Source organism: Pleuronectes platessa, chromosome 12, assembly GCF_947347685.1.
Source record: "Pleuronectes platessa chromosome 12, fPlePla1.1, whole genome shotgun sequence".
Lineage (NCBI taxonomy): Eukaryota > Metazoa > Chordata > Actinopteri > Pleuronectiformes > Pleuronectidae > Pleuronectes > Pleuronectes platessa.
Window position 1 is genome coordinate 13,011,421 of NC_070637.1, and position 15,040 is coordinate 13,026,460.

The 15,040-nt window shown below is 40.0% G+C and overlaps 1 protein-coding gene across 1 annotated transcript in view; it reads left to right on the forward strand.

Annotated features, from left to right (window-relative positions):
• Window positions 1-7,474, forward strand: part of wdr27 (WD repeat domain 27) — a 36,418-nt gene extending 28,944 nt beyond the window's left edge. The window contains exon 24 of the mRNA XM_053435666.1: window positions 6,351-7,474. Within this exon, the coding sequence (XP_053291641.1) occupies window positions 6,351-6,464 (114 nt within the window). The 3' untranslated portion in view covers window positions 6,465-7,474. The remainder of the gene's footprint in view (window positions 1-6,350) is intronic.
• The last annotated feature ends 7,566 nt before the right edge of the window (window positions 7,475-15,040 follow it).

Here is a 15,040-nt window from a genome sequence, read left to right on the forward strand (position 1 = left end):
AGAAGTTACAAATATTTGCTCTAATATTTTGTGGAGAAAAAGTGAAAAGTACCTGAAAAGTACAGATAGATGAAGAATGTACTTAGTAAGTAAATTAACTTTGTTACCCTCCACCACTGATGAAGTCATTGGCAGAAAGAGTTCACTTAACTGTCACTGAGACAGATCTGTTGACTTGCGAGCTCAGTAAATGTTGTGGTTCCATCCACATCACTTTTATGACTTTTTGTCCACGTTAGCTGAAGGTCAAGAATCAAAGGGACTTCTTTCCCGTGGAAAATAAGTGTTAGGCAGAGTGAGGCACTGTCACCTCAGACCAGAAGCCTCCTGATTCGATCTGTCTGTGCCGAGTTTCCATATTCTTCCTGTGTCTGCGGGAGTTTTTCTCCGGGTACTCCGCTCCGTCACACTGTCTAAACACACGTAGTTTTGGGTTACGTCTTGGAGTTAACAACACACAGGGTTATGCCTCTGTGTGTTGCCCTATCGTGCTGGCAGCCTGTCAGCTGAAGATCCCCTCATGAGCATCCTCCACAACTTTATCACCTGGATTGGATTAATGCAGGTGTAAAGATCTGTTGAGATGCTGCTGATGCATAGATGCAGATTTATAACGCGGCTTGATATGTTACATGCTGATACAACTCTCGGGTGTTTACATAAAACCCGTCAGCCTGTTGAAGTAGTTAGACATGGTAAACAACAGTTTGCTCTCTGGCAAAACGTGAGCATTTATAATCATTACAAGCTGCAGAGGAGTCAAGCTTTGCTAAACCCAGGTTTACACCTTTTGACTAACGATGATGCTCTCATCGTTTATACGAGCAGAGTGTTTAAATGTACTCTTCGGTACATAATGAGTTGTGTTAAGCCGCTCTTCACATTAGCTGATGTGTTTCTTTCCAATTCCTCAGACAGTGGGTGCACTGCTGATATATTGAGTGCTTGGCTTCCGCTGTGTGAGGCTGTTTCGAGTTAATCATGAAGTGGCTGCGTTAATGTCTGTCTGGAAGGGATGCCTACGTATTAATCTTTATTTTCCATTTTGTTTGTATCCAAAACAGAGATGTGTAAATAAAGAAATGAGTAGAGCCTAACGGAGCCCTGGGAAATGACCCACTGGTCTCATGCATAACTGAGACCAAGACTCTGTGATATCGTAATGGTAACATTGCTGTATTTCCTTAACGTGCACTTACTTAGGCAAAAAGTGTCCCAACCTGTGCTCATTTTTTGGACCGGAGGGCCAGATGTTCTCCATATTTACTGCTGTGAGAAGCTTCCGATGCGAGGCACAGACAGATAGTGCTGTGCATATTTTCCACTCATTTTTCACTCATGTTTTCCATCCTAATACTTAAAAGACCATCAAGCAGGCAGATCTAGCTCTGGGGTCCATTCCCTCAGGTTTAGTCCTCTACTTTATTCTGAAATGAAAGATCCCAACTTTGACTGTCACTTCGCTTTGCTTTCTTGAAAAACCTTCAGGGACTTCACGTGGTTTATTTCTGTTAACTCTGTTAAGTTGCCTTTGTTGGCCCCAGATTCTGCGACCACAAAAGTTGATTTGCAAATTTGAGATGTTATTTACTCCTTAGTAACAAGGGGGATTGTGTCTCTGCTGTTTTCAACACATTGATTTTTGGTTTTCTCTTCTGCGATTTGTGGGAGGCAAACAAATGATTGTCCAATTTAATCAGTGCCTAAAACACAGTGTTACATACTGTTCTGCACATTTATAGTATTGCGTCTAAATGTAACAACCAATATAAGAAGATACCCTAATGAATGGCTCTCTATGTGATTTATAATAAATAGTCTAAACTCACTCAATAGACATTAGAGAAAGATCTCTACATCACTGTTTGAGTCATTGTACGATGTGTCAGCCCTCATTAAATGTGACCCGGAGGCGCAGGAGATAGACAAGTCATCCACTAATCACAAGGTTGTGGGTAAGTTACTGAACCCCAAACTGACCACATATGAACATGCGTGCGGATGGTTGAACATAAACTGTAATGTGAAGTGCTTTGAGCGGCCATTAGGACTAGAAAAGTGTTATATAATTGCGGTCCTTTTACTGTGACTCATTGGAACTGAACTGTCGTAAAAGTTGTCCCTTATGGCAGTGGGAGAATAGAGAGACATGAAGAGGAAGGTGCAGTGGGAGACATTTACAATCCAGAAATGAAAACATGGTTTGAAGAATCCTAAACCAGGTGTTCTTGGATCATGCAGAGTTTTAAACATACTGACATGGAGTTTCAATTCAGCTGCGGGTCAAGAGTTGTATCAACTGTATGTCACTAGGATTCATTTGCCTCTATGCTGGATAAAATGACAACGAGCTCAAATTTAAAGAAGAAAGAATTGTATTGTTTGCTTTGATTTCAAATTAAGATCTGTCTTAATTAAGTCTCAAAACTCAGCTTCAAAACACAAAATAATACGAACTCATTTAAAAAACAATGTCCATTTCAAACAACCAAACAATCAATAAAAAGTGCTGTTGATTGAAAAATACAACCTCAAGTCATAGCCAGCTAGATTTCCTGTATTTTAAAAAGTCAGTGTCTTTCTGTGAACGTACACTGAACTCTCCTCCACTGCACTCTGACTTATCTGGTCATATTTTAAAAGCGCACGTTTGTGTGTGTTGGAAGGGGACAAGAAAAGACACTCAATCCAAATGATAACTCATACAAATGAATCTCTTCATTTCCTCTTTGCCTGACACCAGAGAGCAAAGTGTCTCTCCTGTTACTGTAGTGGCCAGACGGCAAATACCGACGTGGACTCTGCTGTCTGGTCCAGAAAGTCACATCCGAGTGAGACACAGACTGAGCTGAGACAGCCTCTCTGAAATCCACTGTGTTCAGCACAGCTGGAACCGCACTGAACAGGAAGTGAGGTCATGGGAAGGTTGTCCAGTTGCAGAGTTACAAGAGGCATCTTTACATATCGCGTCCTTTCACATTCAGTAGACAACATTTTGACAGGAGGGCTGTTGTGTTGTTTTTTGTGTGTAGAGTGTGTCGATTAAATGCATTAAGGCGGTTATGATGTGCACATTTACATAGATAGATAAATAGCATGTATAATGTCTCTAATAGCTGGAAATGGCATCAGTTGAGGATTTATGATTTAACTTGTTATTCGCACAGATGCAAAACTTCCATTACCAAAACTATAGGATGAGAATAATTAAGGATCACACAGTTTGTAGTGTATCCGTCACCATTAGCAATAGCCTCTGTTAGGGATGGGTGGTATGGTACAGAATTATAACAAGATAGAATTGTTAACATCAATCGATAACGATAGAAATCACGATAAATGTCTGATTATTATAAGTTTAAAGACCGATTTTTGCTAATGAGTGAAGGTTTTGGATTTAAAATCTCCTCATAAACACTAGACAAACAGAAAAATATATTGCAAATCTGAGGTGGATCAGTTATGTGTTATAGCATTATATCTAAAATTCTATTGGATTATTATTGCCCTTGTTATATTCCCCAGCCCTATAGCTTATTTTACTGATAGATCTCATGTGGATCATTCTTCCATATCAGCTTCCATGTACACCTCAGAACATCCTGTTGGCATGTGTGAGGTTTATTCCCACCAATCTTCACAGATGGACACTCTATGTCGTCCAGAATGCCAAAATTTGGCTCAAATGTTCAACACAAATTGAAACCACATTAGATTCTTAATCGTCATTTTTTATTCCCGAATCGTTCCTTTGAACTGTTGATTTGTGGTCTCTTGTCTGTGCTGGTGAAGCAGCACTCCGGACAATAACTTAGATTATGTAATGTGTGTGACGCACCGTGCAAATTCTCAACCTTGTCTACGATCCCAGAGTTGCTTAAAATATTTTTAAATGAGAATTGAATATTCTCAACGTAAAACTTAATAGACTTTGAGATCTTAAAAGAAGATGCAGCCCATAGTTTTCATCTATGTCTTTAAGATGAGATGTGCCTTTATTGATCTTTCGTAGAGGAAAATTCTAAACTGACACTGCAGCACAAACGATTAGCAGCGCAGCGAGAAAATGTAATGAAAACAAGAATAAAAACAGAATCTGGAAATTAAATAAAAATAAAAATACTGAATACATTATAAAGGTGTTTTTATAAATGTGCAATATAAAAACAAACGTTGTGTGAGTATGCAATTCGTCCAAATTCTTTTGTTATGTACAATATATGCAAGCTGTGTCGTTTATTGACTTTGATTTGAGTTTAAACCTACACACTATCTCTTCAATGGTTTAAAATAACTCAGAAATTCTGTGCTTTTGACTTCAGACCAGGTTTTTGAAAGTTCAGTTTAAAACCAACATAGACACTTGGAAAAGTTATTACAGGCCTCTTAAGTTTTTGGTGACTGGAACATTTGTTGTTGCCCTGGGGAATTCACCACTGACCTTTGCAACAGTATATTTACTGGACTTGAACTGCTTAAATTTCAAGAAAAACTGGAATCATGGGGTGAGTGTGTCAGAGAACATCTGACATTGCAAATAAATCTTCAAAGGAAGATCAAACCTATGAAAACTGCATTTCTTAGAAGTGACATGTTGAGGAAAGTCTAATAACTCACGTGTGATGGCCCAGCACGACCCCTTCTACATTTCTACAGTGAATTAGCTCGCAACACGCTCTGACTTCTGACCCTGAAGCTCGCCCAAAACCGTCGCTCCTCATCAGCTCAGCTCCCTTCAGCCTCAGTGGACAAAGATGGATGACTGCAGAGATGGAATGTGTTGAATTTCAGATGTTTGTTGTACGTGTATGAGTTTTGTGATCACTTCTTCTAGACAAATCTAGGGTTTGGTTTCGAACTCCAAACTGCGTGTTTACATGGAGGAGGCTGATTATACAGTCTAATCTGTCTTTGATTGGCAGTTGATAAAGAGAGTTGTGGTTGCTAATGGAACTGCTCTCTGACCCTCTTTAAGTTTTAAATAGCTACTTAAGCAGCCCAGGGTCGGGGACTAGACAGCTTGGCTATTGTTCACTGAGGTCTCTGAGCAGGAGGTCATGGTGAAAGACGACTCCTTGAAGATGGAGGAGCTCGTGAAATGAACTGTCAAAAATCTTTGTTCCGTGGGAGTCTCAAACATTTTTATACACATCAGTACAACAAATGGATGTAATATATTTACTTGGCAGCCCTCTCAGACTCGTCTCCTCTCTGGGCTCCATATGCACACCTGGACATCTGGGGAGGTTGCAGGGGTCACCCATCAAAGACATTTCAAATCAACCCCAGTTTAGAAATTGCAATGTTTGAGTCATCTTCAGAACTCAGCTATTGTGACTCCTCTTCCCAGAATAGGCATCTGTTTACTGGTAAAATATGATTTCTCCTGCATGAAACAGCTTTAGTACATGGGAAAAAATCTTGGGCTATTGTTGTATCAAATGTGGTTTTTATCACCGCTTGGCAAATCGTTGTTTCCCAGGATTCCCACTGTTAGTACCCTTAGTAGAGATATTCCATCTTTTTACGCTGACCCCAAAAGAATCTGAAATCATCATGGATGACATTGATACTCTGTTGGCCGTGCGCCCAAACCTTCCTGTTTAGTTTGCACTCTGTTGGTCTCTTTATGCAACTTTTTCATCTTGTCTGATTTGTGAAATCCTTTGGGAGTTAAAGTGAGATTAACTGTTGTACAATTGACCCTGGTTTGAAGTTGTATGAAATAGATTTTAAATGGTTTGTTACTCAGCCTTGTCTTAAACGTTACTGCTTGAAAATGGAGCCGTTTCTGAGCAATTGTCTGGAATTATGTTTGTTCCATCGTATTATATCCTCTATTTGAGTAGCTATTTATCGTAAGCCTCATTCTGAACCCCTAGTTTAGGGTTTTTTATCGCTGTTGCCGCAGATTGATTGTTGGGCTAAAGCCACGTCATTCTCGTCTGCTCTACCGACTGATAAAAAGATGGAATAATCCTTGCCGCTTTAAAATAAATATAGCTAGAACTTGTCTGTGTCCTCACCCACATGTTAGCTAGAGTACGCTGTATGTGTGTTTGCACATGTGTTCGCCTAAATGGGTGTGCACCGAGTGTGTGGGTCGATGTTAGTTTTATTGATGTGGGGGCGCCTTATTAATCTGCTGCTTCCCGATGTTGAAGATTCATGTTTCTAGTGATAAATGGTGTGTATGGAAAATCCCGAATTTCAGTATAGGAAGCACAGTTTGGGTCTTGACAATAAAGCTTCTTCCTCTTGAAGTGTGAGATCTGACCCAATGCCTTTGCAATGTCATCAAAAAGAGTAAGAGCTGAACGTAATGCCATGTATGTTTCTGTCTTTCCCAGCTGCTGACTGGGACCCTGGATGGGAAGCTGAGACTGTTTCAGCCCAGTAGTGGGGCCAGTCTGTCTCATGACACCAGTGCTGCTGTGCATGGTATCCCCTACATGACTGGGTAATTACAGCAGGCTGCTGCAAGGACCATGCAGGTTTGGTTAAAGTCGGTCCAACCCCCTGGCTTGGATTTCACGGGGAAAGGAGACACACAGGACACACAGGACCTTTGTTTGTTTGCTGTTTGCCCAATATAAAAAAATAGGTACAACTTTAAAAAGTCAGCTCGCTCATCTTTGTTCAACTTCCAGTGTGTGCATCATCGGAATACTTTTACTTTTGACTGGGACCCGAAGGGATGTCAGTGTTTTGAATGAGTATCTTTTCACCAATTTCATTCAGCCACATTATCGTGATGCAACATTTAGGTCAATTGCAGATGAATACACTTAATGCATGGTCAGGAATCAGACTTTGTTTGTTCCGTATATGGAACATTTTGTACTTCTATATCACTGCATGTGAACAGTACTTAGCAGATCGGCACCATCGCGATGACATCAACTGGGTGCAACCATTTAGGCTGCCAGACACACAGACGTTACTACTGTTCATACTGACACACCCGTTCTCGTTGTTAGAGCTCTACTGTAAGTCCTCTCTGTCTTCTCTGCAAAATGTCCCTTAACTGAAAAAGAAAAAAATCCAATATAAATATTGACACTGTGAAATGAAAGATTTACATTTTTGTCAATTTTCGGAGAGAAGCATGAATAAACAACTGCTTCCTTCTTACGAGCATGTGATGTGTATTTTGCAGGTATTACAGATCTAGCATTATTGGTTCTTTTTGTACTTTCATATGTATGATGACGATGTTGTTATGTTTGCATAAAAAATGAATTCAAGAGGCTTTGGAATCTGACTTAAACACTGTGCAAAGTCAGTCAGTAAAACAAAGTCATGCACAATTGTCTCTGGCACGAGACAGAATGTCAACTCCGAATCCATCTCACTGGTTTCAGTGTGGAACGATGGCAAATCTCCTCAGACAGTTGATAAAATGGAAGAATGGATGTACTTTGGAAACACCTCAGTTATCATACGATACAGAAAGTCAATTCTGGTATTTTTGTTCTCTATCATTCCTTGGATTGTTTGGAATTTAATGTCAGAAAGAGATTTGCGTCATAACTTCCATAACTGATACTGGAACAAACTCTCCCAGTCGACTCTAATATTTTCTAATGATTTGTATTAGAGGGCCTGTTTTTCCTGTTTGATTTTATTTATGATCCTTTGATGCATGGCTTATTTTTAAATGCATGAATTACATAAAGTGAATGCATACATACATTTCCCATTTTTATAGTTTTCTTGTTTTCCCATTGAAATCAATTGAAAGTTTATATTTAGGACTCCTATTTGGAATAATTTGCCTGCACATATTCTTTCTCCTTCTTAATCTGGAAAATTGTAACTTCATTCCAGTGCCTTGTCACATTGCTCCTAAGATGATAGAGCTCAAAGGGTTTATCGTGTTATACAGTAGATTGGAATAGGTTAACAACCGATACAATACTTACACACTTACTGTTCCTTGTTTTCTTTGGGACAATTTCTTAACACTTAAAATATTTAATTTGTCAGTTTCATAGACATAATACAAAGGTTTGACAAATGTGTTAATCCTCTGTTCTGCTATAACCAACAGTTAAATACTCAGAGAGGCTCAAGGAAAACTCTGCCTAAGAAGAATGGAATGAAATTTCAAGCACCGCTCATTTCCTGGCCTTGAGAAAAGATACTGGTGCGTGCTTAGTTGATGCATTATTTGATGCTGACGGGGATGATGATTCATCCTGATAGGCCCCCCTGTCCTTTCTCCCTCAGACGGAGGTGAATTTTCAGAAGACTCGTGTCTGCCCTTGTCCCCCGTCCAATATCCAATAATCTGTGTTTGATTTACCGTGTCATTTTGGACTGCGTGATACCAAGGCAGGCTGCCCGTGAAAGTTGTTCTCTCTGCAGCACCAGCTGCGGCTGGCTCGGATGAAATATGCCCTTGAGGTTGCACAATTTCAGCCGCCAGGTTTCCTATCACAAAAGCTGATGTTATATTAAAGAAAGCATGGTTGAGGATGGGATGGTACCTTATCTTTTGACATTATTTAGTACTGAATGTGTAAGTGGGCATGTGCCTAGTACACGCTGGCAAGGTTGAACCTGCTCTGTCATGGTGAGCTTTAGTGTTCCTGCAAGTGGCCCAGACTTTTTTTTCTGTCCTCTGGATAAATCTATGAAGCTGTGTTATATCTCCATTTTAAGGAGCTGGAATGTGTGTCAGGAGTCGGTATCTTCTCCCGAGTGAATTAACCTGTGAGCTCACGATCACAGAGCAGAGCGATATGTTGCCGTTCACACACATTCCTTGACTGTGTGAGGTAGTTGTGGGGGCACTCCCTGCATTGATCTCACCAGAAAAGTATGACGTGTTTATACTGAGAAGGATTTCAAGAGTAGCCACACCCGTGCATCATAATGCAATCTGGTCCCAAGTTTGATCTCTCCCATTAATTTATCATTGGATATGACAGAGAGAAGAGGACGTCGCCAACTTTGAATGGAGCTAGGACGCTGGAAGTGGGATGACAGCACTGAACAAAGCAAAATGTCACTTTGGAGGAACATACAGTGCAGAACTCACAATCGGGTCATTAATATCTCATCTCAGCATCATCCACAACAACTAAAATAAGCTCAGTGTTGGTCTGCAGCATTGCCTGTTAAATCCGCTGGTTGACTGGCTTCACACTCCCTCATGTGTACTTTATATTAAGAAAACCAAGGTATAAATCTTGAGCCCCGTGTTGTTTAACGATCCCCCGAAGACCTCTGAGGATCTCTGTGCTTTTGTTTTGATAAACTCAGTGAAGCTCAGTGCAAGTCCAGGGAGGGGAATATTTGTGCACAAGTCAAAAACCACTGTCATAAAGCTGTGACTCATGCAAGTCTTATGCTTTTCCTGATTCTTTAATCTCCCATGAATTATTTTACAAGAAATCAGTGGCCAGCATAATGGAGGGATGATATTTGACATGAGTGATGCTCATTTCTGGGCTGGCACAATTGTATCTGTGGTTTAGCTCCTGTGATCCACATGATGAGATCTTTTAACAGGGTATCAGCCCGGTAATGACCTGTCATGAAAGATATTGGGCATCAGGGGAAAAATGGGCAATGGTTGCTCGTCTGTCAACAGAAGCAACATCTGGGACTCACGCAGCAGCAGTCCTTAAGACAAAGGTGGGACTGTCTTCTGCCTTCTCTCGTCGTGATTGACAGGTTGGGTGAACCTGACACACAGGAGCACAGAGACCTAATGAAAACACCACTGAAAACAAATGCTGGATTCTACACATGTTGTGGTAACAATTGGACTTAATGAATGACACTCTGAAACTACGATTAATTTAGCTTGATCAGGTTTTTTATTTGGATCTGCTCCGAATTGAACCCTAATAAGATTTGTTCTGATCCGCTTTTTACATTTCGTGTGACATTTATCAAACTGACAGTGTCATTTGTACGGAACATGCACTTCTTGTATAGCTATAGTCCACCAACCAGACGGTCCGTTGTTAGATGCCCGGCTCCTCCAGTCCGCATTCCCAAAGTGTCCTCAGGTATGATACAGGGATAGAAATAGTGCTGCATATAGTAGCACTGAATGTATATTTGAAATGGGTGAATGTGACTTGTAATGTAAAGTGTGTTGAGGGGATAAGAAGACTAGAAAAGTGCTATATCAATTCAGAAAAACTGAATTACCTCGGTTTTGACCAAATTCAACACTTAACCACATAATGCAGCACTTAATATAATAATAATATTATTTTACCTTTTGATACTTAAAGTCCATCTTTATCAAAACACAGCATAGAGCCTTTCACCAATTGCTCCAGCTCCAGCAGGAGCGGCAATAGATACTAAATCCAAACAGAGGAAAATAAAACCCACCCGCAGAAAAGTGAAACTTCATCAACAGAAATCTGTCAAGGTAGCGCCCAAAAGAAATATTTGAAAAGCACTGTGCAAAAACACCACTCTCCAAAATTTGTCAGAAACTGTACATTAATCCTGACCTGTGACAGGGAGATAAAAAAAACCTGTTAATATGACCACACTTCTCCATACGTGTCTGCCTGTGGAACATTTTCCCTCTTATCACGCAAACGTTCATGTTACCATTCACATGCATTTATTCGTAAATATTTAAGAAAGGGTTTTTAATGTCTCGTAGGAACGTCACAGGTGTTAGCCGTCCTGCTTCTCCTTGCTGACAAGCTTGACTGACCTTGCACGCATCCCAGTGTCCAGTAACTCTTTTGAATACAGTACGCAAACTGTGGAGGATGAACATGAATGGTAAGCTGCAGAGCGCCTAGTAAGTACTTTGGGAAATATCCAGATGGAGCCAGACAAGGGAAATCAGTGTCTTTGTACTTGACTCTGTCCCGAGCTGTCCTGGGCTGCTGTGTGCAGACGACGACGGAAATACAGATTAGCAGCAGATGGTGTCATCCAGGGTGCAAGGCATAAACATGCGAGTTCCTAACACTCCGATAAATCAACGCGAAGCCCTCGCGGAGTCAGCAGGACAAATGGGGAAAACATGAGTGCTGAGGACGCAAGGTGCCAGACCGCTGAATGAGACTTGACATCACTTCAAATAGCAACCTGTCAGAGAACAATCCGGAGCTTTAAATGTTTCTGTTTACTCCATTAATCCCTGACTCTCCTCCCTTTTTTTTCTTTTTTTTTGCTGCAGAAAAAGGGTTATTCAGGTTTTCATTTGGGCCTTTATGAGATAAACCACTTAAAGTGCACAGTCAAGGTAAAGTTCACGGAGCTAACACACTTACTCAGCCCCATTAAGCCAAGGTGCGAGGGTGTGACGGGCTGATAGTTTGGCATCTGAGCGTAAACCATCAAGTCTCTGCACATTTCTCAGCACCATTAACTCGCCCTGATGACCTAGACGCAGGGGGATAGCATTTCAGCATCAGCCTCCACTATTAGCAAATCCCTTTGTTTTCATGACTCAATTCATTTGCTAGTGGTTTGATGTTTTTCTCTCTCATCTGGGAATTAACCGCACATTTGGATGTGATTGATGCAGATGTTCTATTATTAGTTTAAATTAGATTAGGACTGTTTTTGTGTGAAAGGGAGCCTATTTTCTTAATCTTAAATTTCGTTTCCAAAGAATGAAAAAGCCTTGAAGAGACTGATGTTATCAGAGTCGTGCTCGGGGTTTAGTGTGCTGGCACTGTTTCAATATCAGTTATATAAAAGACCAAATAAATCATCTGTGGTTCCCTACTTGAACTTGGTTTTCAGGTTGTGCGGTTGCCAACTAACCGTGGCTATCACCTGCCTGACTATCTCAGATTTTGCGGCATAGCTTCGGGTCGCGGCACGACTTCATTTCATGGTGCGCCAGGTTTTCATTCCTTCGATCAAATTCCAATTCAGCAGATAGGAAAACGTCTAACGATTTAATTCAACGCTGACAGTCGCAGGGACGTAGACAAATGTTGTCCTCTCATCGCGGCGGCATCATTGCTAATTTACACTGAGTGCTTGAACCTTCTCGGCCCACAGACAGAAGCGGGAGGCCATCGATAAAACCTGGACTCAATAATGAGCAGGAAATTCTCCTCTGGAACGTTTGGGATTCTTTAAAATATCATGCTGACCGCCCCTATGTCCAATGTGTTTTCAATGAATGTGCTTTTGTATCGACGTCCAACAATCTCTCCACAACTTGACAATACAATTTTTTGCAAAGTATCGCTCGACCTTTGAAGGATGAGTCCTGGTGGAATAATTTTTTTTTTTTTGCCAACAAAACCCACAAAAGCACAACAAAGAACTGATTATCCTTGATATCCTTCCTCTGTGGCATGAAGCTCTAAAAACTATTAAAAATATATCAATGATCCATCTCAGTGTGTTATTTTTAAACACTCCCACATGCAAGCCGCTGCTGTCACAACAAATATAAAATATGTATCAGTGCACAGCAGATGAAAGAAACAAATGCTTTATTTACTCCTGTTTCTTTGACATTTGTTTATAGCCCAGCTGCTTTGGTATTTTCCAACATATTTAAAAAGAACCATTTTGAATATTTAGTGCCACAGACGCGCTGGAGCAGTGTGAGATCAATGAAACAGGTGAATCTTTGGTTTGGTATTTTCATGAGACATTTTCACAAGAGGACACATTCTGTATGTGTAAGACGTGTATAAGGTTTGCGTCTTTAAGCAGCATTTTGCATTAATAGGGCTGGTGAATACAAATACACAGAAAATCTGCAGCTTGACAGCTTTTCTCACTGTGCTTTTGTTTTCATCTGTGTCTGTTTTGTTTTTTTTCATTGTTCATTTGTCAGCAGGATTACACAAAAAGCAGAACTTGGTGGAGGGATTGGATTTAGTCCAGTAGCCAGGGGGAGATGCCATTAAATTCTGGTTTGGATCCAGTTTTTTTTTCATTTCCTTGTGAGATAGAGGTTTCTGACATTTTTGTAAAAAAATCTGACATATTGGTGAGATTATCAAACCACTTCCATATTCCTTATATGTGTAGGGTCGTTTCACCGTGGTTGAGGTATGCACCCTATAGGTGCAGCTATTAAAAAAACCAGACGGACTACAGCTCAGATTTACAGTGTTGCCATTGATCAATATAATTTATTAATTTTAATGTACCAGTCGTGTTAACTTACTAATTCATTTATACAAGGAAATGGAGAAAAAAAACTGCCTGCCAAAATAAATTGGAGAGACTAAGAAAAAGACAGACAAAGGATTTGAATGACCCAATAAAGTGTCAACAATACCTAAGACAAGAAAGGGTAAGAAATAATGAACAAAGGGATGAAGGAAAAGAGGTGAAGACCATGTCCTTGGCTTTACACCACCCAGCACATTCAGTGAGCTAATCAAACACCAGTGCCCGTACCTGCTGGGAAAAAAGCAATTGGAAGAGGAAAAAATATATAAAGAATTGTAGAGGAGAGAAGAAAAATATCAAAGGCTTAAGTTGAAATCACGTCAGAGATTAACAGATGGACAGAAAAAATACGTGCAACATTAGATATTAATTTTAGGTATCTAATCCAGCTGAGGCAAACAAAATATTGTTGTCATTACAAAAATATTACTGTAAAATTGTGATTTGATGTAACTCTTTATTTATTTTTAAATGAATATAGAAAAAAATTATTTATTTGTAAATGTAAAGAGAAATCCTAATGGCTCAATATAACTATTTTAATTATCATTGTGTTTGTTTAGTAAAATTTTGGGTGATTAAAAATATTCCCCAAAAAATAATTAAAAACATCATATGGGCAATTTGGGCTTAGAAATAGTTTTCAAAATGTAAATGCTTAAAGTAAATTAAATCCATAATTAAAAATGAAAAAGAGTTGAAAATAAGTTGAAAAATAAAAGAAATGTTATGGAAAGTGTGCACTTTAATATAGGAAAGTGCCTTGAAGGGAACTTTAATAATAAAAATAATTATTATAATACATTATTTATATATATTTTTATATAGATCACCTTATAAGGAAGATATAAAGCAGATATAAAACAGTTAAAAAAAACTATGTACCAAAAACAACAATATAATGAACAGTGATTACAAATTATTCCAAATGGAAAACAATCCAAGTGAATGTGCCAGTTTAAAAAGACAGGTTTTGAAACAGGATCTGAAAATGGGGTGTGTGATGGGTGTTACCCTTAAACATAATTGTGACCTCGAACATAAACTTGTGCAGTTCGTCTCACAACCGAGTCACAACATTGCAGGATGACTTTGTGTAGTCTGTAGAGCTTCGGCAACGCTGCAGCACCTTCTGTGCCCAGGGACCCAAGGCCAGAGCTCCTCCTCCTCCTCCTCCTCCTCCTCCTCCTCCTCCTCCTCCTCCTCCTCCTCCTCCTCTCCACTACACTGAAGAAATCCCACTCTCACTTTCTTCTCCTTCTAACACAACCATTTTCATATTGCTTGCCTTCACTGTCCACAGACATCAATCATTGTCTAGGTCCAGTGTTGCTGTTCCCTGTAGATCTCTTGGTCATATGAGCACACGTCAAACAAGGCCAGAATTCTCCCATTTCTAAAGCTCGAATAAATGTGCATAATATACCTTACTTCAGTGCCGTAACGCTACTCGGGATGAGTAGCGTTCGTGCGCGGACGGGATGTCCGTGCACGGAGGAAAATGGGAATCTGGAACTCATTAACAAATGATTGCATCTCAGAAAAAAAAGTTAATTGCAATTGTGAGAAGGGGAAATTGTTCTAGTGTGATTTCCCCACTCGTTGACATAAATCTAGGTAAGTATGAGTCAAAGTGAATTAAGGAAAGCATCTCTGCTTTCTTTGATTGGGTACAGTTTGTCACGTGTTTTCGAAGTTTCTTGTTTGTATTTCAGAGCTGCTATTTGGGGACATTTAGCTTTGTCTTCAAATCCAGAATCTGGCTATAAATCTCAACTTACTGAATCGACTGAGGAACGAGCAGTGTTTGACCCTAGCTCAACGTGAGCAACCGGGACGTGGTTAATAGTGTTCTCACAGCCTGCCATCCTCCAACAGTCCTGCAGGCAACAAAGGA